This window comes from Leptinotarsa decemlineata, unplaced genomic scaffold (genome assembly GCF_025532065.1).
Source record: "Leptinotarsa decemlineata unplaced genomic scaffold, Ldec_3_MD MMD2_tig00002974_RagTag_RagTag, whole genome shotgun sequence".
Taxonomy (NCBI): Eukaryota; Metazoa; Arthropoda; class Insecta; order Coleoptera; family Chrysomelidae; genus Leptinotarsa; species Leptinotarsa decemlineata.
The window spans coordinates 8,067,772-8,092,228 of NW_027412578.1; the positions used below are offsets into that span (position 1 = coordinate 8,067,772).

Consider the following 24,457-nt stretch of genomic DNA (forward strand, 5'->3'; position numbering starts at 1 on the left):
GGTTCCATATGAAACTTTGCCTCTTGAAAAGGGCAATTCGCTGTAAATCTCATCGTTTGAAAATCCACGAGCATCGGTTCAAATTCAAATAATCTGGTACTCACATAATTAAAACAGCACATTTTTGGGAGAGATTAGTTTTTTGGAAAAAAGCGTTTTGATTTTCTACTTCTGCACATTCAAAAAATATAGGAAGCTTCCAAAGAGTAGAAAAAACTAATTACGTCCAACAGAACTTTGTAGAATTGTGTAGATGATGCATAGGAGTTTCTGTCAGATACGAATTGACAGAAAAAGAATTTTGGGAACGAATACTTTCAAAAAGATTTTTTTTTCGAAACAAAACTGATAACATTTGGATATTAAATTACACAATAATCACTTTGGAGCTTATTGCTTCAATAAATATTTGTTGTGGAATTGAAACATATCATTATTTCTCCATCTCTTTGTAGAAAACCAAAACTCTTTTCTCTCAAAAATCTGATAAACGATTTGAACTGTTTCCTTTAAACAATATCTCATCAAATATTCCTTTTTTTTATAGTTTCAAGCTGTTACCAAGCAACGTACTTTCGAAAGTTTCATCCGGGACCTTGCGGCAAGTTTCATTACCATTTTGAACAGTTCTTGACGTTTTTTTAAGTCACAACAAACAAAACTTGAGATTCAGTAAATTATGTTTTACTCAGATAGTAGTGTTCTCGTATATCTCTAATGAAGTCAATATGAAAAGGTAATATGATAAAATTTATTCATTCTCAGTTACAAAATGAAAAATTAACTTGGATTTTCTAATTTCATCTAAATATTCTGCTCCGTCGTCAAAATGATATTATTGGTTTTGTGGCATATACATTGTAGATGTCGACCCATTTCTTGTACGAAAATTCTCTGGGATTTTCCTTGACCGTCAAATTTTTGTTTATATCCAAGTAATAGAAGTGATTTTTGGTTACCTTTGGCCATATTACGTTCCGAAATTTCTGAGGAGTGGGATTTCTGGAATGAACTAATGAGTATACATATTTTACAAATCTACCTTGAGTTTCCTCACAGATATTTCGCGAAATTTGTTAATAGTCCGACGTAATCGTCCAAAGCTCTCATATCTGATTCCGGAAATATACTATAATTCCCATAGTACGCCCAAAAATAGTACAGATCTTCACCGTGTCCGACACCATCAATACCTGAAACCATAGAATTGATGAAACATCTAACAGAAATAATAATATCATGCGCGATACACGTGAAACCGTATGCTTCTTAGAATTATTTCATTGGCAGAAACATCATTGATAATTTTGTGAGGTTCCATACGAGGTTAGACTTTGTATTCAAATTCAAATTTTATCGAGTCTTTTTCCTGTTAACAATAACAGATTAGACGAGTCTTTGAATAAAGTAAAAAAATACACATTGTAAAATCACATAAACACAGAAATACATACATAAAAAATTGAAAAAAAAGCAATGAACATGGAAACAAAAAAAAGGATTGTATGAGAGAATAACCAGCTCTTTCACTCTTCGAGATAAGTTGCGAATTCATTCAAATCATAGAATCATTCTGCTATCAGAAGCTCTCTCAGCTTACTCTTGAAAATCCTCAGAGATATAATTTTTTCCAATGACGTGGGTAATTTATTATAGAAATAGCTACCTGCCACAATAGCCGATTTTTTATAAAATAAATGTTCACATTCACTTATCCATAAATTATCTTCATTTCTGGTGTTATAATCATGCTTGTCATTATGTTTGATGAGGTTTTCCCTGTTTATGAAAGTGTATGTAAGTAGCTTCATGAGGTATATACACGTAACTGTCAAAATATGATTTTTTTTGAAGGTGTCTCTGCAGGAAGTCTGGTAGGAAAGATTGTAAATACGCCGTACGATTCTTTTTTGAAGAATGAAAATTCGTTAGATATCCTTAGCTTGTCCCCATACTACTATGCCATACGAAATAGCTGAATAGGCAAATGCATAATACACATTCAGGAGGGATTTGCGATCTAGAACATTTTTCAAAGAGCCTATTATATAGAAAGTTTCATTAAGTTTACCACGAACATTGTCTATTTGTTTATCACAAGAGAGATGTTGATCAAGGCATGTGATATGTTAATATATTGTCCCTCAAACGATATAACTGGATCTGAAGGTGTTTTACATTTGTTGTGATACTTACGCAAGCAGTCTTTTTATGATTGATAATTAGTCTATTCTTGAAGCACCAGCTTTTGAATTCCTCAAGAATAATTTGTATTTTTTGTTTTAGTTTATTTTCGGATATATCTGAAACAAGTATACATGTGTCGTCGGCATACATCAGAACTTTCCCCCATGAAATGTGATCAGGAAGATAATTTATAAAACTCAGAGGACCAAGGACGCTTCCTTGTGGAGTTCCTATGTCAATGTCAAATTCATCTGAAAGGACCTCGTCAATTTTTATTACGAATTCCCTTCCTCCTAGGAAGGATGTAAACCAATTGTTAATATTACCTCGAATACCAAGGCTATGAAGTTTCTCTGAAACAAAAGAGCTGTTGACAGTATCAAAGGCTCTAGTAAGGTCAAACATTATTGAAATTATATATTTGCCAATATCCATACTGTCATATATACACTGAACGCAGTCTTTTGTCCCGGTTTCTGTTGAGTGACCTCTTCTGAAGCCGTGTTGGTTACCACTTATTAATTTTCGAGCTTCTAGAAAATTCTTCACCTTATTTGCGACCACTTTCTCGATAATTTTGGAGAACATACTAAGAAGAGCAATGGCTCTGTAGTTTTCAATACAGGATGGGTCGTCTTTTCTATGATTTTTCCATAAAAGGTTTTTTTTCATTCGCGATTTGTTCTCCAACCTCTTTTTTGAGCTCCGTATATTCTCCCATATTTACTGAAATTGAATGCTGGCAGGAAGATCATCCATTTATTTTCCTAACCTAAAAGTGTTGACTTGTGATGCACTGTTTGGAACCTTTGGTGTAGTAATAGATATTACCGGATTTTTTTCCCAGCACCAAACCGTTATTTTGACACCTCGACAAGTGTTTCGATCACCAAGTCATCATCTTCAAGGTAAAGATCAAACTGATTTTCCCTTTGAAGATGATCATTTGGTGATCGAAACACGTGTCTAGGTTTGGTGTTGAGATCAAACTGATATTTGATCTTCCTCTTGGAAATGATCACTTGGTGATTGAAACACGTGTCGAAATGTTAAAAAAAATGTATACGCGGTAAACACCCTATTTTTAAATATCAGTCATATAATAATCTCTGTGAAACATCTGCAAATCGACCAATAGGTTCAAACATTGACTTTTGTGATGTGACGTTTTTTTACATTATACGCCCGAAGAAGCTATTGTATGGCGAAACACGTGTTGCGTTTTTTAAAAATGTTCAGCAAAAAACACACAATGAAGTATTTTTTGAATACGTTATGAATTATCATCATGTATCGACCGATTCCATCAATCACACGTTGAAAGGTAAGACCTCGTTAGTCCTTAGCTCGCACAAGTTTCTCAACTTCTGAGAGTTTTCGTTCGTATGGGGGCGACAGCTGATTAACGGAAAACATATTTTTAACAGACAGCAATGTTTGTAATGAGATGAAGATAGAAATTAATATTATTTGTTAAAACAGGTGCTGAAGTAAATATTCAAATGAATTTGTTAAATATTCATTCACTATCTGATAATATATACTCGTATTTGCAACACATATCATAATTTTTTAATGGGGTATAATTAATTTATCTTGTTCGTAGCAGTACCTTTTATATTGTTCATTCCATTCTTTTTCCCAGGGTTTATTTCAGCAGTGCCTCTCTAATGAATTCATTTCTCACTCTCAAAATCTATTGTAATTTGATGTCGTAAAACAGATATATAGAACATATAATATACAACACGTAATATACAACTAACCTTCAACTTTAACTTTATTTCCACCCATTTTTCCGACATACGAGAATTGGTAGAACCATACATCTGTATATATAGACTGCAATTCTGCGTACCTTATTGGAGCTCTCATATATCTGTTGTCACCATGATACTGAAATCAATTTAAAAGTATCCTCGGAAACGTTTGTCTGTGAAAATTTCAACAAAAGATTCTATGATTTCATGGAGAATTGTTAAGGTTATCATCAGCTTCCATTTAAAATTCGAAGAGTTAATTATGTTATTAATCACTAATATGTTTCTGTTAAAAAAATTGACCTGTTTTTTTTCAAAAAACTGCAACTTGGAATACTTCTGATAGATCTATGGATATCTATGGATCTATGATACTAAATTGGTAGCAAATTGCCAAAAACGACTCTCCTCGATAGGAAGACCTGACAGATCGTCTCTGGTCTGGATTCCTGGCCATACTGGCCTGGAAGGCAATGAGGCTGCTGACTTCCTTGCAAAGAAGGGTGTTGCAAGCAGCTTCATCGGACCAGAACCTGTCATTGGCATCGCTACGGGCTTTGCCAAACAAAGATTGAACACCTGGATGGCAAGAAGATTTATAAACCCTTGCCTAGATAGCAAACAGTTGTTAGACTTCAGTAGGGATGAACCACGATGTCTAACAGGTCTTCTTACAGGCCACTGTCATTTGAATCATCATATGCAGAGACTTGGACTGTCGAAAGACAGTGTGTATCACCTCTGTTTGAAAAATGATGAAACAGCAGAGCACATACTTTGTGCCTGCCCCACTGGGGACCGAATCAGGTTTTTAGAGTTCGGCAGAGCCGTACTCTTACCATCTGATCTGAAAGACCACTCATTATACAAGCTAATCGACTTCGTTAAGAAGCTGGGTTCCTTTGGTCTAGTGTGAATAGGTGTGAGCCACAACAAACCCTTGAGGGTTGCGGTGGAGGGTCGAATAGACCCACTCACTTTGGACCTAACCTAACCTAACTATGAAACATTGAAAAATAAATCAAGAACTTGATTTTAATCGGATGATAACACACATAATGTAATCAGGGTTGCTGATATACAGGCCGTTTTTCTTATCTGACTCCATTAATGAAATTTCGTAAATGGTAAGACCTACAAGGTCGTTCAAATTGGACAACAGTTCTCTATTTCGGGGATCTAGAATAATATTTTTTCAGGTCGGAAATATCAGCGATTTTTTTAGAAATATTCGTCAAAAACTAGAATTGTCAAATTTTGAATTTTGGCTCCACCGCCTCCATTTCAAATGATGTAAAAAAGGCAGAGAAACTTTCAATATTGTTTCATATTCATTATGATCTGATATAAGCCAATTTGTCAATATGAACCAATAATTGAATAGAACTGGCCGATACTTGATGAAAATCTATAATAAAACTGTCAATACCAATAACAATTCAGGCATGCACAGCAAGAATAACAAAGATGGAAGTTTCAGAAAAATCGGGAGTATATAAATTATCATGTGGTCATGTCCGATTTTATATAGGTCAAACTGGAAGAACGTTCAAAGCCCGTATAATGGAACACAAAAATATTTTCCAGAATGTAAAAATACCACATATGCCACAGAGGGACATGAGTTCAACCATGAATTCATGCTCCTCCATTTTCAGAGAGTTGGAGAGTATGGAGAGTATGTTGGAGAGTACGGAACTGAACAAATTCAACAATTATCATTATCTGAATATGTTATTGAAAAATATATTATTACAGAAGAAAGTAATACAAATCATGAAACTATGAAACAACAAAAATTAATTGGCGCTCCGGGGTGACTTCATGGATTCCATTTGCTTTTTCAGCTTCAGGAAAACCTGGAAAAACCTACAGCACCACATCATCTGAAGATCTTGATCTTATGAATGATAAAAAAAAATTGAATAATTTGCCATTATTGTACCGCATTATTTGCGGTACTTTCAAAAAATTTATTCATATAGTTAATGAATTCATTCCTGACCTTTTCAGGTACATTCATTCATTAGAAAGTAGGCATATAAGTAGGTTATATGTTAGAGTATAAAATAGTTGTAATTTAGAAGTAACTTTTATTTTACGCTTGAGGAAGCTATTGTTTAGCGAAACATGTGTCGCGGTTTCTGTAAAACCCTTTATAGTGAAAATCATACAATAAACTGTAATGATTAGTTTCACCTTCATTTTTTAAATACTGACCTTTAGTTATTTTCACTGTAGCCACTTTAATAACAAATTCAGCTATGTATTACAATAGATGTGTTTCCCGATGTTTATCTCATTATCACTGTACCTCAAAAATGTAGGAATCAATATTCTTTGGGTATGAAACTAAAAGCTATACACAAACTCCGCATATTGGAAGAACATGTTATACACCAAATAACGAACAGAAAATAATCAGTTCGAGAATACTCCTCACCATCTACATCGTTCACAATATCTCATTGAATGTTCTAGTTATTAGTGTGGATACAAGAATCGATGAGAAAAACTAGAGGTCCTTATTGAAAAAATGATGAAATCCTTTGAACAATAGATCACACCGCAAATTGGTTTTCATCAGATTATATCATATATGAAACACTATCAAAAGTTCCTCGGTTTTTTTATATCCGAAGAACAAAATTCAACAATTCCAGTTTCTGGCGAATATTTGAAATCCAAACACTGATATTATCAATCTGTTAAAACATTATTCTAGTTTCCCATAATAGGAAACTTTTGTCCAATTCAACGGACCTTGTATGTCTTTCTTACCGCTTCCAAAATAGCAGTAGTGAGACCAACTGAAAAAACGGCCTGTATTCAACTTCCCATTTTATTATTCAATCAGGACATACTCCAATTAGCTCTCATGATCAACTCACCTGCGTGAATTTGCCAAGTTCTTGTTCCAACGACTCGTTGGTGTATATTTTTTTGATTTCCAGCCCTACAGTCGACAAAACTTGATCGTCTCTAATATACATATCGCCATCTACTAGCAGCTTGAGATTTTTGTCATAAGATGCAGCAGTTTTTCTCCAAGACTTCATATCTGGGAATGAATAGAACAGAAAGTATATACATCATTTATTTATGCAATGAAAATAGTTTCGACACCCATGAAGGGATGAATAAAGTTTTATAACATTAAAAATGAAACTCACTCGAAGCTGCAATGATTCCTTCCTCAGAAGCAATACCAGCTAAATAGGGAACTTTATTGATTTGGCCTTTCTCAACTAATGAGTACATCGATTTTGTTAAAAATGCTTCATCATGTTCAATTTCGATAACAGGGGCAAATGTCTGAAAGATATAATCAATCAAGCTCTTCAAAAACAAATCTGTATTGAAATGATCCATAATGAACTTTGAATCAATCGAAAAAACATTAGTGGAACAGGTAATATACTTTGGCAGCGGATTTCAATAATGGTATCATTGTTCTTTGTTATGAATTCCATCCACTATAGTAGCCTAAGTATCACATTATAACATTGAAAAGTGGAAAACAAGAAAGAATATAACTGTGAAAGGTGAATAACAATGTAAAAGAATAAATTCGATAATCCTCAAAGGAAGAATATGTCAACATGTGTTTTGGTTGTTTTTCACAATAGTAATACTACAAGACTTCAAAGATTCATTGATGAATCTTCATTTTTACCACAAATTTTGTTACTTAGCAATACTATGAGAGCAAACAGCATGGTTTTATCTGAAGCTGATTGCTTGATTGGTATTTTGCTGAAAATAACAGATTTTGAGTTAAACGAAATGGAAATTTATCTGAGGTCGACTGAGTTTGCATTCATGGCTTGAAAAAGTATTTCATTCGTTCTATTTTTGCTTTTTTTTTTCAAATAACTCATTGTCAGTATTTACGAATTCCATGTATTCTCTGCGAACAAATCAATTTTCAAAATTTAGCAGCAATGCATGAATAACCACTTTCTATGACGTGTCTCTTGACTCAAATTCATATTTGAATAACGTTGATTGAAGTAAAATTTGATGATCTCAGAAATCAAATTTCAGCTAACAATTTGGGAGATTGCTGTCATGGAAAATGCAGGATCCCATGAAACTATCTGATCTCAAATAGTATCTATGCAAACATGCATATATTGAACAGGGAATTCACAAACACTATGGATTGAACTGGCCCAAGCAGAGTTTTCAGAGGTATTCATTCTTCAGTTGTTTCGAATTGAAAAATCAACCATATGTATTTGTATCTGTAGAGTAGGGAGGGTGAGTGTAGGTCCACAGCACTTAGACCACATGTGACCCATTGTTCGTCTTTCCGAGAAATTGTCCCCATAAGTCATCGTCCATCTTGTCCTTTCCAGGAACGTGGACAGGTCTCTAGGAGACATCTTCTTTATATTGGCAGGTGTAGAACCAAGACTCGCCGAACACACACTCTCTTATTGACGATAACTCCGGACATTCGCATAGGACATGCCTGACAGTTTCATCTTCCTGTTCACACATCCTGCATAGAGGTGTGTCCATTAGCCCCATGACATGAAGTTTTCTCCTAAGATGACATTGGCCAGTCATATATTCTATTGTCAGGCTTAGGTTTTTCCTGGTCATCGCCAGATATTTCTTCGGCGATAGCTTCCTAGGGTCGCCCAAGGTGATACTGTTAAGATTGCATCCTTTGATTCCATCCCATCTCTTTAGGGATTGAGCATAGGTGTGACGTTTGCTAGTTCCGCACTTGTCAAAGTCATCAAGCCGTAGGTGCCACTGGGTCCTAAAATTCTTAGTCCAGCCGCTTCCTTGGTTGAAGAGTCGGCAATGCAATTGCCTTCACTCCTGTCGTGCTCTTTATAATGATAATGTTATCATCTACCGAGGCTTTAGCAAAATCTTGGTGGCACTCTAGTACTAGCCCTGAGGTAACACGTTGTCTGTTTGAGGCTAATAAAGTTGCTATCAGTGTAGATTGTTATGTTTCTGCCAGAAATTCCTTTCCTGGTTATTACTCTTGTGGCGATTGAAATACCAGCCATTTCGGAAAAAAATAAACCATTTCGATGCTGGCAGAAAATAATCTCAAAGATTAGACATTTGAAAAAAAGTTATTCTGCATCAGTTTATCCATCATGGGATACTCCACCGAAAATTTTCCAGTCGGAATTATTCATCGAATTCATTACAAAATCCAATATTTGAATAGTATACAATCATATGTGATGGATAGACATTCATTCGAATCAGAGTCCTGATTTAAAACGTCTATGAGTGTTGACAAATTTAAAACTGAGAACATTTTAGGATTCATAATTGGTTTCAGGATATGATAGTTCCAGAATTCATTATTTTGTTCAATTCTGCTTCTTTTTGAATCGATTTTTGAATTGGTATCAAACTGAACGAGCAAAATTATTGCAAAGGAGAAAGGATAAACAGCATTATACGGAAAACACCATTGTGAATAAAATCATCAAACAAGTGACACAATCCTATTGCCGCTATCAATTATGTGTCATTATGAGCTATCAAGTATATTTCCATGGCACTAAATGAGTATTGATACCTTTTCGCTTTTGATTTTGATGAAAATTTTAGATTATTGTCTTCTTGAATAACCATCCTCTTTACATTTCTCATGAACCAGATCGGAACAACTATCAACTACTTGGGTACCTACTTACACTGTATTTAGTGCCAGTAGCATGAATCGCTTTACCATCAACACCTAGTAGAAAGTCCAGTAATTCTTGTGTAGTACAATTTCTACCAAACTTGGGATCAATCATGGCAGCAATACCATAAGCTGTATCAACAGCTTGTCGATCGTGAGCCCAAGTGTTTAGTGCAGAACCACTCTGACCAATAGCTGCTCGGAATAGACCTACAATGCACAGGAACGACTAATAGTTGAGAGTTGTAATATCTCATTTTCTCTAATTTTTTTCAGATTCGTGATATATAATTCAAAAGTGATACAAAACAATAAAGATCAACAAGAACTTCAGTTGATAATTGCTGTAAAAACACTGAAGAACTTCAAGACTTTATACTAATTATTTAATGCAAATTCTTTATGTTTCCAAAGACATTCTCTTCTCACAAAAGCTATGAATCATACCGAAAGTGTACGTTTCAAAGGAACTAATATATCAAAACTTGTATCTAATGAAAAAGTAGATAGTGCGAGGACGTAAATACCCCCCTTTCTCCAAATTTCTGCACGATGCAAGATATCAATGTCGAACGAACTTTGTGTGAGAAACAATCATTTTTATTTCTCCTTGGTTTGAAATGCAAAGGAGTCCTTGTCAACCTCTGGTTCAATGGTATTCCTTCACTGTTTCGAATTGGAATTTGGAAAACCGGTTGCGTAGTTATTGGTGTATGAATTGGATTCTTTGAAACCCAAAGATGATTGGAACAGCTCAAAAGTTCAGTCATCACAGGTGACACAAAGTTTGTATTTGTAAGAGAGATAAATTGCTCAGGGAAATGGATCTTATTTAGAATAAAACTGGGCTTGAGTATTTTAGAAAGAAGCGCATTTCTAATTTCTATTTTCATTCCGATACAGGATATTTTTATGAGCAATTACCTAGATAAAAATACACACCATACTACTCTGGAAAAGGTATTATTCTGAGCTGTCGAGTGATACGAAGAATTTGCTTTATTTCGATTTAAGAACAAAACTAAAGCAATCCTTATCTACACCGAGGTGGCCGTAATTTTCGTGGGGCTGGAAGGATGTTCAGTGAAAGATTTCCTGATGATCCGATCTGCCAAAAAAATTTTAGAGAATCGGTTAAAAAATTTCAAATAACTGGTAGTGTAGATAGAAGCTAAAGGAGCTCGCAGATCGAAAATAGGCTTTTCCGCAGTTCTAAGAGAACATTTTAAATATTAACTCAAATGATTTTTTTGTATTGAATTGATAATAACGAGCTTTATAAAAAATGCCGAATGGCCTTGAAATTAGCACTCATCTATTGTAAAAGGAGTCCCGAATTCAAACACCAATAACTCTGCAACTGCTTATCGCAATTCGCAAAAGTGAAGGTCATTCGGAATATCACAAGGCCCTCTTTTCCATTTGGAAAAATGAATTTGTAACCGCCCTTTCGACGGTGAGTCAACTCTCAATCAAATAGTACTGAAAATAATTCCTTTTAACAATAATTTTGTCCACCGAAATTCAAGATAGGTAGTACTATCTACGTCCGTACTGTATATTTTCAGAACGTCGCCTGTTTTACCTGCAGAACCTGGACTCAATATTTGGTATGTCACTGAGGCAGATCCAGCACTTTGCCCCATCACGGTAACTTTTGTTGGGTCACCTCCGAAAAGATGTATGTTTGTCTGGACCCATTTCAAAGCGAATTGTTGGTCTTTCAGGCCCATATTTCCAGGTATAACACTGTCACCAGTAGAAAGAAATCCTGAGGAATATAAATTTGAAGATCACTGGACGTATCGAATGAATGATTTGGTTGAGAATTTCAATTTAATGATCACGAAAATTTTTGATGTCATTTTCATCCATATCAGAATTTTTTACGAGAACTCATTTGTTTTCATTTCTTTGCCAAACTAGTTTCCTACAGATCAAATGGAGACTTTTGAGAATGCTGATTTTGAACAAATTTCAGTTCTGAATACCTGAAGATTATACTATTATGAAAGCTATCAAAATTATTAGAATAACTGAGAAGACATCTCCTTGGATAACTGAAACAATAAAGGAGATGATGTTAATATGGGTTGGAGCTTTCGATAGATTCAAAAAAACAAAAACAGAAATTCATTTTCAGTCGTATAAGGACTTGCGGACCGTCACTAATCAGGCGAGTGAGAGAGAAAAAAAGGCATATTTCATCTCAGAATTCAACAAAAAAAAACAAATCTCTGGAGAGCCATAAAATCTAATAGGTTCATACCTAATAAATAAAGTTTCTTGGCATACCAGAGGATTTGCACAGTTATTTTGTTAACTCGATTCTTATGAATAAACCACCCCCAGAACTCTCCTCTTTCTATACGGACAATAAATAGATAGACTCGACTTCAAATTTCAAGTAGTACATGATATGTTTGTTTTCGAAACAGTTCCTAAGATAATAACTAATGCAAATTTCAAGTAGTACATGATATGTTTGTTTTCGAAACAGTTCCTAAGATAATAACTAATGCAATGGCATATAATTTAGTGAATATAAACTCATTAAAATGTGCTATCCACATATGATTTCATAAGTAACACATGTGGTGAATTTTTTCTATTAATAATATTTTTCCCACGCTATGGAATAGAGCAGTTGTGAAAATATTTCCAAAAAAACGAATCCATCAGATTCCAAAGATCTGCGTGCCATTAATTTATCACCAACTTTGTCAATAGTTCTTGAAAGAATTGAAAAAACACATTGACAATTTCTCTGTACTTCCAATAACTCAATCTGGATTTCGTGAAAGACATAATTGTTCAATTGTGCAGTATTGGTACTCCTTGATTTTGATAGAGTGTTCGATAGTATCTACCTCAATTTAATGTTATTGATTATTGGCTACATATTACTCTCTTTTCACTAATCAAATCGTATCCCACCGACCGTCAATAAAAGGTTACCATAAAAGGAAACAGCTCACAATATTTGGAGCTGATATGTGGGGTGCCCCAGGGTTCTATTTTGGGACCCCTTTTCTTTGCTTTTCTGCAATTTCGATACATACATACGTGGATAAAATTTTATTTGTCCGTTTTATGAAACGAAGTTTTTATCAGTGTAGCGAAACCCTGTATTGGACTGGGAGCTGATGTGTCTAGTATTTTCTATATGAGTTTTTTCGCTGAAAGTGCTTTTTTGGAAAGGACCACCATTTCTCTGATACAATATCTTCCAAATGACTGAAACCGATTCAGGTAGGTAGTTTCGTTAAAGATGCCAATATCAAGTCATTTATCTGGTTAATAAAATCTCATAAGTACGACCGTGCATCCACAGGCCATTCTTTTAGCTATGTGTTTCAATATTTTGCTGTCTCAAACAGGTATTTACCAGTAACACTGAAAACTAAAAGATACCTTGACTTAACACATCTTGAAAATTTGTAAATAGATGCGAACGCCCATGCATTCCAGGGGTTTCGTATGAATATGGAAGAAATGTTCAAAAGCCAAATTTGATGGAATGTGAATGTTTCTTTCTGATGTCTTCTGACACATATAAATAGTGAAAAAATATTGTATGAGAGTACTAGAATCAATCGATTCACTGTCAAGTACATAATAACCATTCGATTCGTTATGCATTTTTTTTGAAGGAAAAACCATGAATTTTCTCAATGACAAGGAAGTTTGAAAAACCCTTAGATCTGTGGAAAACCGGAAAATTCAGAACAAGGACGTATCTTTGAGGAATATTGCACATCATAGTGCTGTATCTACTACGTCAGTTACAAAAATTATGGGAAGAAATAAATTTGGACCCTTCATAGTCAGGAAAATCCACTATTTGGGTCCACGGACTGTATAAAAAATAAGTTTTTCGTAATATAGGAGAGAGTCTTTGAAGAAAGTGATTCAGACTGTATTTGTTCAATTCCTTGAGTTTCGACCGAATATATTCAGACCAGCTGTTGAAGGAATAGCACCAATATAGGAAAAACTTTACGAGACCATTTTTGTCAATGCGAATTGTCATATTGACAGTTGCACCACTAACACAGCTCCTTAGGAAATTTCTTGCAGGGACTTCATTTCATGGGAAAAAATATGATTATTCTCACCAAACGGCCCCAATCGATAATTTATAGTAACCACAACAACATTCTGCTCGACCACAAACTGCGCACAGGTGTAACCAACAGTCGCAGAACCTCTTCTGAATGTTCCTCCGTGGATATTCAACATCACAGGTAAAGAGGCTTCCTTACCAGGTTCCTGAAATGGAATTATTCAGTGAATTGGTGGGTCTGAATGCAGTGAAATAAATACAGTTACGTAATGAATATTAGACTATTATTTAGGGAGAGTACTTCCCCTTCCTATTCAAACTTTTCTCCTTGATTTTGAAGAAACTTCTCGATGAGCTCAGTAGATTTACCGCGATTCTTTTTTGCTGGGTTTTGTAATATCACCATTTCCAAAAATTTCAGTCGGATCTACTGTTTTGATTTGAATACTGAACAACATAGAACTTCTCTATACATCAAAAAATACAAATATACCGCTTCTTAAATAGAAGTATTTCAATTATTTCATCTTAATGTGCATTGACTTTCTTGATCATGAACACTTAGTTTTCAGTATTAGTAATCTCGTTAACCAAACTTACTTGAGGGGTATATACACTGAGATATAAGCAGTCTTCAGAAGAGTGTGCATGTTCAATGCCAGTTTGGTAGCAGATTTTCCGATTGGAAGAAGCTTTCAGTACACCCTTCCAATTTTCAACAGGTTGAGGTGGCTGAAATGTATGTAATGATAATAATGAATCAACTTCATTCATCTAAAAAAAGGAGTGAAAAGAGAAATGAAAATTTCTATGTTTTTACCACTTTTATTTGTAACTAACGTTACTGCAGTTTGGTACTATATGGACATTCTCAAACGTATACAACAAGTTATACACTTATACAATAAGTCTGAGAATGTCCATATTGGACGAAACTGCGGTAACGTTAGTTACAAATAAAAGTGGTAAAAATATAGAAATTTTCATTTCTCTTTTCATTATGATCTCCTACCACGTAGTAACGGCTACATCCATCAATTCATTAGAAAAAGGTGAATTAGATGAACAGGCAGATTATCAGCGTAAGCTGTTTTTCAAATCAACCTTACAAAATAGTATACAAAAAAGTACAGAATAGAAAGTAAATTAAGCAACACTATAATACAAGCTTAATTAAAAGGGGTAATAATAACACCTTAGCAGAAATCAACATACAGAGCACCAATTACTAGGAAATGAAAGTTATGTTGAAAGTAATTGATATACAGCTTGTCAAATCTAGGAAGCGACTTCAAAGTTTTGGCTTGGGACTTCCCCTAAGTTGCGCGTTTGTTAAAAGACTGTGTGTGTATGTGAGAGAGAGAGATAAAATCGTCAAGTCTCTTCCTAGTTTTGACAAGCTGTTCGTGAATAAGGATATGTACAGTGCATAGTTTTTCAAGATTCAACCATCCCGAGTCATCAAGCCTACTACTGATGTTATCAAATTTACTTATTTGAGTTGTGTAGTAAGAATATCTCTATTGAGAAAAATTTGTATGATGATGCTATAAGAGGATTCATAGAGATGACTGATATGTTGAGAAAATATCAAATATCTACTTTCAGAAGTGGAGAGCAAGGCAACATCTTTTATGTGGATCTTGATGAGGTTAGAAGTCAGTTTCCTTTTAGATTTGGGTCCAAATACCATACATGATGATTGTTTCGTATTCAATTTTGAGTTATGTGTGCATGACATGTTGTACAGTGAATTGAGATCTCCATTCATGAGTTCTTGTGCTTCCAGGTTTCCTTCTAGAAGAGATAGTTAGATTTGAGTATCGTCCGCGTAGTGATGAATAGTGCAAAATTTCATACTTTCGTATGAATCAGAGACATATATGTTGGATAAAAGGAGTCCAAGAATGGAACTTTGTGGAACCCCAAATTTATTACTCAGAACTGCAGTTTTGGATTAATCAAGGCTGATACACTAAGATTGACAGCACATTCATCCAAACCAAAGTGATTCAGTTTATGCCATAAAAAAACTGCGGTATGAGGCCTCAAAAGCTTCATTGAAGTCTAATAAAACTAGACATTTGATATTATTTCTGCCGGTTGCTTTGTGAATATCATTAGTCATGGAGAGGAAAGTGGAAGTAGTACTATGTTGAGAAAGAAACCCAGACTGAACTCTAGTTATAATATTGTGAAAACTTATGAATATATTGATATGGATCATAATGATTGATGAATGTGGCAAATGAGTATCATAGGCAATTGTGAATTTCACTAAAGCATTAGAGTAGCGACTCATATCGAGTCAGATTGAGAAACAGATTTTTTAAACAAATATCGATCTTTATCAAATAATATACTTCTTATGTACCTACTTTGAATCTAAATTTTCCTACAGGTGGAGCTGCGTATGGTATTCCTAAGAAAGCCCAATATTCTACATTTTTCCTGGGTGTTCTATATACTGACCCTTCAATTTTTCCATTTGATAGTTCCACCAAAGTACCTGCTTCACAAATCTGAAAATATGACACGAAAAGCAATTGAAAAAATATTCATTTGATCAATAACATTTTTAACCAATTTGTATAATTCATTGGTGCAGGTATCCAATTTTGATTAATTATGACTAAAGACCATACAGCAAAGAGATTGGAAGCGATATTTCAATTGAAGTATTTGTTTCGAATGGCTTGCGGATGTTGCCGTGGTATCCTTTGGATATAATGTCCAAACGTTTCACTGCATCTGCGGGAGTCATCTTCAGTGGAGTGGCAAAGTACTCTTCTCGACGTGTCAACTGAAAGTTACAATCGTAATCCAGTTTTAGCATCTGGGTTCATTTAGTTGTCCGTACACAGTAAGAAATACAGGAAACGAAGAAAAAGATTTTTATTAAAGGGATGATGTCAATGATGTGAAACTAGTCTTTTGTCGATAACACAGATGACGTTTCCATAGAAGAGTATGCCATCCATATTTGACGATAATGGTTATGAAACTGTGTTTCATACTGTACAGTACTGATGTTATTGTACTTATTCAAATAAAACTGTTTCGGAAAATTCTTTGTAAATAATTGGCCTTCTCCATTATCCAATTCACGTAACGTACAGAACCAGAAATTTCCGAAATATAATGATGTACACCTATATCAAACTAGAGCTAGCAGCAATATCTATCCCAGACTTGACAATCTTGATCTGATGTCAAAGGGACTGATTTCCATAGATGAAAAGGCTTACAATAAGTTGCCAGTAAATATTAGAAATGAAGCCACACCATCCTGATTTCGAAGCGCCATGAAAAAATATTTACAAATTAATTTGTTTTGCGACCTCACTGAGTATTTCAATATGAAACATTAGTGAATTTGTGTATGTTTTCATATGTTTGTGGCTGTGCATATTGATTGTAAAACTATAGGTTCCTTTTTTAGGATAAGAATTTCTTTATTGTTCATTGTGATTGACATGTCCTATATCCAATAGGGTTTCTGAATGAAATATATGATTGATTGATTGATTAATTGATTGATTAATTGATCGATTGATTCATAGATTGGTTGATTGATTGATTGATTAGATAAGAATATAATAGCTGAATGACATTTATTTTGAGATTTTTGGTAAACGCAGAATTCAACAGAAAATGTAGGCACTGAGTCATTGGAGATTATGTACATTTCATTCTAATCAAACAAAATATAACCTACTTTAACTGAAGGTGTCTTCATGCGTTATGATAAAATTCCATTCCTTCATATGTGTGCTATTTGAAAAATACATTCGATTGGCGATTTCTTTTATGTTGGGACACGATTTTAGCTGTTTCTTGGTGAGAGGCATGAAAGTTACAAGACGATTTTCTGCTATCGAAGTAATGATTCAGAGAGTTTGCATCAGATTTTGTGTGAAAAATGTAATTGAGTCCTCAAAATCACTTGAAATGTTGACAATAGCATACGGTGATTGTACTCTTGAGTCAGAAAAATGTTTACGTCAACAACGATCCAGATTTTCTTAAAAGGGTCACAACTGGTGAGGAATCACGGGTATACAGGGTGTATCTGAATAAGTGTAAAACATTTGAGGAGGTGATTCCTCATCGAAAAAAAGATATGTTTCATATAAAGAAACTTCATTGGAGCACCCCTCGTTAAGATACAGCCCCTCAAAGGAATTACATGAAATTTGTATAACAATTTTTTCACAATCACTGAAAAAGTTACAATATTGAAATTAACCTTACGTTCTGTACTACCAAAAAGACACTTAGCCAGTAATTTATTTGGCTTACCCCATGATTGTAAGGGGTGGAAAACGCAACCCCTAAAATGTATTTCCAATGTAACTTTTTGTCTTATCATTTGTTCACCATTTAAAAATTAATTTCCGATATCCTGTTCCATTCTGAACAAAAAATGTCTCTTGGGTTTTTTGCCCAAAATGAACCAGTTCTCAGCAAAAAATGATTTCATGAAAAACTACAGAGATACATCGTCATAAATGCGAACTGGATTTATTGTTATTTTGTACTTAGTACCTGCATTAAACGATTAAAGGGTAATAAACGAAACTAATTTATTGATAACAAAACACACAACATGTAGAAATCATAGTAAATGTTCAATATGTCTACCTTCAGACATTACGCATGCGTCTAGACGTCAGCGCATTGAGCCACGTATTCGCTCAAATATTCCTGGAGTCTCTCTGATTACCCTGCACGCATCGATGATGCGGTTTCTTAAGTCCTCTACATCGCGAACAGGAGTACGATTAACCAAATGCTGTAAATGGCCCCAAATAGAGAAATCGAGAGGATTGAGATCCGGAAATCGAGCGGGCCAGTTCTGTGGTCCTCCTCGACCTTTCCACTAATTTGCATATGTTTCAGTTGAATGCTGACGTGCTACTTGACTAAAATGGGCGGGAGCCCCATCATGCATGAAAAACATATCCCTTCTGACGCCCAAATGAACTTTTTCCAGCAGTACTGGGTGCACTTCTCTTGAATGAGGCCCAGTTAAATCATACCCAATAACTCCGAGCCACACGTTGAGAGAAAACTGTTCTTGATGGTTAGTTTCGACAATAGCGTGAGGGTTTTCATCAACCCATATGTGGTAAATATGAAAATTAATAATCTTGTCCCGAGAAAAACTACATTCGTCTGTGAATTCTATCGTCTTAAGAAAGTCACAATTTCTGATGCGACAGCATCCAATTGCAAAATTCAAGACGGTTCGGAAAGTCTCGCGGTAACAGTGCCTGTACTCGTTACAGATGGTAAGGGTATAAGAGTTGTTCCTTTAAAATTCGAAATACCGTCATATGATCAACATTTAACTGGGAAGCAATCTTTCAGTACTAGGTTGTTCTTCAATCAAATTAAATACTACTTCCTCAAGCTGTGGTGTTCGTACTTCTCGATAGCGACCACAATCCTGCGTTCTTTTGTCGAATGAACCATATTCTCGTAATCTTTGATGGAGTCGAGCAAATATTATATGTGAAGGATGCTGCCGTTGAGGATACAATTAAGCATATCTTCTAGAAGTTTCTAACCCATTCCCCTGCGACAGACCGTAAACGTAATGCATATCAGCCATTTCCTCATTTGTGTATGCCATTTTAATAACAAGTGAATTATTAAAGTAACAAATTAAGAACAGAACAACAACACACAATTAGTATTAATTCAATTTCGAAAATTCACAAACTGACAGCGTCATACCAATTCAATTGTCACTATCGCTAATAGCGACCTACTAGATAGATTAGTTTCGTATTTTCGCATTTATGACGATGTATCTCTGTAGTTGTTCCTGAAATAATTTTTTGCTGCGAACTGGTTTATTTTGGGCAAAAAACCCAGGAGACATTTTTTGTTTAGAATGGAACAGACTATCGGAAATAAATTTTTAAATGGTAAACAAGTAATAAGACAAAAAGTTACATTGGAAATAAATTTTAGGGGTTGCGTTTTCTACCACTTACAACCATGGAGTAAATCAAATAAATTTCTGGCCTAGTGTCTTTTTGGTAGTACAAAACGTCAGGTTAATTTCAATATTGTAACTTTTTTAGTGTATTGTTTTACAAATTTTATGTACCCACTTTAAGGGGCTGTATCTTATGAGGAATCACCTTCTTGAATGTTTCACACTCATTAAGTTACACCCTGTATAGTTATGACATCGAAACCATAGTCCAATCGCCATAATGGAAGAGCCCAGGAGAGCCAAGACCAAAAAACGCGCCAAGTTCGATCAAATGTTAAGGTTTTGCTCACAGTTTTCTTCGATCACCGTAACGTAATGCATCAGGAGTTCTTGGTATATGGTCGTATGGTTAGTAAGGAGTATTATCTTGCTTTTGCATCACCGTAATGCACCTGCTGAGTCGTCATTGGTTGTTCGTAATTTTTTGGTCAGAAATAACATCGCAATGATGCCTCAGCCACTGTATTCAACAGGTTCGGCTTCCCGCGACTTTTTCGTGTTCGCAAGATTGAAGAGACCCATGTAAGGGTGGTATTTTGCGACGATTAAGGAGATAAAAATCGAACGATGAGCTAGCTCAATGACACAAAAAAATGCATTTCGGAATCTCTTCGAGGATTGGGAAAAATTATTATTTTTCAGAGAAAAATCAAAATTCACTTTATTTTTTAACAGAGTAGTATTCTGGATTATTTTGAAATGTTTGAATTTATATGATTTTTAGAAAAAGACACGAAAAATTTCGATATACATACCTCGTTCTCAAAGAGAACCAGCCAAAACGCCACATACATATAAAGTTGTAACTTTGAAGCCATCTTCCAGTGAAATGATTTCTTTCAATGCAATTTTGACTATATCGTGGATCGAAGGACAATGAAGCTGATCTTCGTTTTTGATTGATAATGATCGGTATTTTCGATCACAAGTAGTTATCAGTGAAAATAATATATTTTGAATCAATTTTTATCAGACTCTCCACGGACTCACGTCAGTTTGATCGCAGTATGACGAAATTCATGTTGTATCATTCAGTGTGAATTTGGTAACCGAGTTTATCATGAGAATATATCAATATTCAATTGGAACCTTTTATAGCAACTTTATTATCGAAATATACACCTCATTCGTTCATTCACAGTTGAAAGCGCCTGCCGGAAAACAACTACTTTCCTGGCTGTTATCATGACGATTATTGTAGTATCTATCTATATCCCTCTTCAGTGTAGAACAGATGTAACACTAACACTTCGTTTTCTCAAAACACATAATGAAAATTATATATAATATGAAACCTTTTTACTCATACCGAAAAGTATGTTTTGACAGTTACGTGTATATATCTCACGAAGCTACTCACATATACTTTCATAAACAGGGAAAACCTCATCAAACATAGTGACAGGCATGATTATAACACCAGAAATAAAGAGAGTTTATGGATAAGTGAATGTAAACATTAATTTTATAAAAAATCGCCTATTGTGGCAGGTAGCTATTTCTACAATAAATTACCCACGTCATTGAAAAAAATTAAATCCTACAGGATTTTCAAGAGTAAGTTGAGAGAGCTTCTGATAGCAGAATGCTTCTATTGATTTGAATGAATTCACAACTTATTTCGAGGAGTGAAAGAGCTGGTTATTATCTTATACAATCCGTTTTTAATTTGTTCTCATGTTCATTGCTTGTTTTCAATTTTTTATGTATATATTTCTGTGTTTATGTGATTTTACAATGTGTATTTTTTTCATTTTACGACTTGTCTAATCTGTTAAAAATAACAGAAAAAAGTCTCAATAAAATTATAATTTGAATTGAATTTGAATGTATCGCTATATATCCATAATAATAAAGATTGCTATGCTAAAAATGGAGACAAATATCTACAGGAATGAAACAAGAAACAAAGATAATATTCGCATTGAAAAATTCAACCACACATAATTTACAAAATCAGCATAACATAATGAACTTACATTATACATTTATATATCAAATAATGTGAAAGAATTATCGTACTCTCTCTTCAAAAAAAATTGAAAATGCTGACAATGAATGCTTTCTACAGCCTTGAAGAAGTTGTGAATTGTGAAGGACTAACTAGGGCTTACCTTTTAACGTGTGATTCCTAACACGGTTGCAGAATCATCCCAGCTTCAACCAGATAAATTCTCTCGAGAAAAATATCTGGTCGAGGCGGGAACCGAACCCACGATCTTCCGATCGTGAGTCAGGCGCACTACCACCGCAGCCAATTCCAATATAAGTATGTTCCTTGTATGAATATTGTACTTTCAATATAATCTATTGAATTTCTAATTTTTTGAAAATTGTTCTGCATAGCATTGATAATGTGCTACTAAGTATAATATGACTTGCCATATCCAAGCACAGCTTGGCTACAAATAGTTAATAAAGAATCTGAATCTGAATCTAACGTTATTTCATCCATATTTCACAACATATGCGTAAGGTTCTTCTGAGGTGAAAGATATTTTGATGTAGTGGTAGCAGTTGAAAACAATACAGATATAACTAAGTGTCCATCTTAGTACCAGCCTAGGCACTAGTTGTATTTGCCAGATTATACTATGTAGGTCATCGCTAATACTGTCCTTCCCAGGAAGGTGGACAGGTCACTGGGATACATCTCCTTTATATCGGCAGGTGTAGGCCAAGACTCACCGAACACACACTCTCTCATTGATGATAACTCCGGACACTCATATAAGACATGCCTGATAGTTTCATCTTCCTGCTCCACTTTCCACTAGCCCCATGTTATGGAGGTGTCCTCAGTTGACAGTGGTCAGTCAAAAATCCTACTGTTAGGCGTATATTTTTTGGTCATCGCCAGTTATTTCTTGGGCGCCAGTTTTCCAGGGTCGCCCAGCATGATCCTAGAATATTGCATCCTTTGACTCCGTCCCATCTCTTTAGGGTTTGAGTAAGGGTGTGACGTTTGGCTAGTTCCGCAATTGTCGAAGTCATCAGGCCATGGGTGCCACTGGGTCCTAAAATTCTTAGTCCAGCCTCTTCCTTGGCTAAAGAGTCGGCAATGCGATTACTTCTACTCCTGTCGTGCCCTTTAACACACCTCCAGGTAATATTATTATCTAACGAGGCTTTCGCTAAATCTTAGTGGTTTTGATGGGTATCTGTGAGACAATAATCGATAGATAGTTTTACGAAACAGACTTCATCATAACTGAAATCCATCTGAAAGTGTAATATCAGAAGTCACGAAGTAAATAACTAACAGCGCGATACCCTCCGTATTTCTCGATGACTTGACATGAAAGGAGCCTGTTGATATTTTCTTCTGGAAATCATATTGGAGATTGCTCAAGATGTTGAAGCATTTTCAATTAAGTAGATGCATTTCTGGAGAACTTTGTCTATCGCTATCAATTTATTCCATTCTGTTTCATGATTCACCAATGAATGGCATGAAATGAGTTTGAATTTTCGGTTGAAAATATAATTGAAGGTATTGATGGCATATCCAAATTGATCGGATTATAGAAATATATTCCAATTGAAAGCTGAGTACCTGGCACGAATTGTTATCTATTATTCTGAATAGGTATTCATCGCAATTTCCGATAACGGACTATTCCACGAATACTTCGATTAAACAAGGTATATTCGAATGAACATACTCTTGGTCATATTACTGCATGATCATTTTGCCAACGGATCAAAAGTTATCAGAAGGTGAAAAAAAAAATTGCAAAGAGAAAAAAAAGCTTTCAGCAATTCCCTTTTTCACATTTTCAATATGCTCATGCTCATCCTATTCAATATTATCACTAATCCCCAATCCTAGTATGGAAAATAATGAATCAGTCCTCTGGTAAAAAGGATAATGGCGTCCGATACGGTATTGATGAACTATAATTTAATGTCGAGTTATCTATTGAAAATTATGTCAGCAAAATCAGTTCTGATGATAGAAATGTTGCCGTCTCAATATTTGGGGATGAGTATATTATGTGAATTTTGCAGTCCAAAGAAGGAAAATACCATCTGGTGTCTACATCTATATAATTCAGGTAAGACTTGCCCTCTATTCAACAGAGAGGTCAGATATGTAGTTACTTATCTAGGGAAAAACATTAGAAAATGAGTTCTCCAAGGAGTTCTCTTTCGTAAACTATTCCTCATTCATTTTCAGACATTCAATGAAACATCAGGTTTTTCTAAAAATATATTATAGAGTCTAACATATCTCGAGTTTGCTTCATCTACCCACTTTGCCTACACATTTCTCTGCATGGCTCTCCAGCTTCCTGAGAAAACGTTCCCTGCGAGTGTTGATCGGTGGTTATACCCTCTCGAATACTTCCACCATCAACGCTGGTGTTCCCCAGGGATCCATATTGTGACCAATCCTCTTTCTGTTGTATATCAACGACTTATTGAAAAAAAGATCCAATATATTGCTTCGCTGACGACAGCACACTTGTCTCGTCATTCCATTTGGATTTCAGGACATCGGCTACGGAGGCACAACTTCACCGGCAGCAGGAGGTTCCATATCCTAATAAGGATCTAGAAGTGATTTCGAATTAGGATGGAAGTAACCAGGTTCAATTCAATGCCATAAAAATACAGGCATCGGTTTTCCCCAAGAAGATAAATTCATCCGAACCGGATATAATAATGTCAGGTCTGACAATTCCGCTTTCTGCTTCGATAAGTTTGTTGGGGGTTAAAATGGATACTGATGTGTCTTGGCACAATCATGTCGCTGGAATTGT

At 35.0% G+C, this 24,457-nt stretch overlaps 1 protein-coding gene across 2 annotated transcripts; it reads right to left on the reverse strand.

The window, feature by feature from the left end:
- Positions 1–737: 737 nt before the first annotated feature.
- Positions 738–20,585, reverse strand: LOC111507301 (venom carboxylesterase-6). Of its 2 annotated transcripts, XM_023162594.2 has the most exons (11): positions 20,447–20,585; positions 16,060–16,203; positions 14,282–14,413; positions 13,734–13,887; positions 11,201–11,386; positions 9,626–9,825; positions 7,121–7,262; positions 6,839–7,008; positions 3,954–4,083; positions 1,058–1,193; positions 738–1,002 (listed from the first exon to the last, which is right to left on the reverse strand). In XM_023162594.2, exons 1-11 carry the CDS (start codon positions 20,507–20,509, stop codon positions 825–827), a joined length of 1,635 nt encoding a protein of 544 aa, XP_023018362.2. In that variant the 5' UTR covers positions 20,510–20,585; the 3' UTR covers positions 738–824. The 2 variants fall into 2 exon arrangements, with proteins under 2 accessions (XP_023018362.2, XP_074033468.1); XM_074177367.1 differs by lacking the exon at positions 14,282–14,413.
- Positions 20,586–24,457: the final 3,872 nt, after the last annotated feature.

Excerpts from the sequence above, each read along its gene's own strand:
- LOC111507301 (XM_023162594.2), bottom strand. The coding sequence starts at position 20,509 with ATGGCTTCAAAGTTACAACTTTATATGTATGTGGCGTTTTGGCTGGTT. Across the intron at positions 4,084-6,838 it reads AACTTGGCAAATTCACGCAG|TATCATGGTGACAACAGATA; the intron begins GTGAGTTGATCA and ends AATTGATTTCAG. Across the intron at positions 1,194-3,953 it reads AAATAAAGTTAAAGTTGAAG|GTATTGATGGTGTCGGACAC; the intron begins GTTAGTTGTATA and ends CTATGGTTTCAG.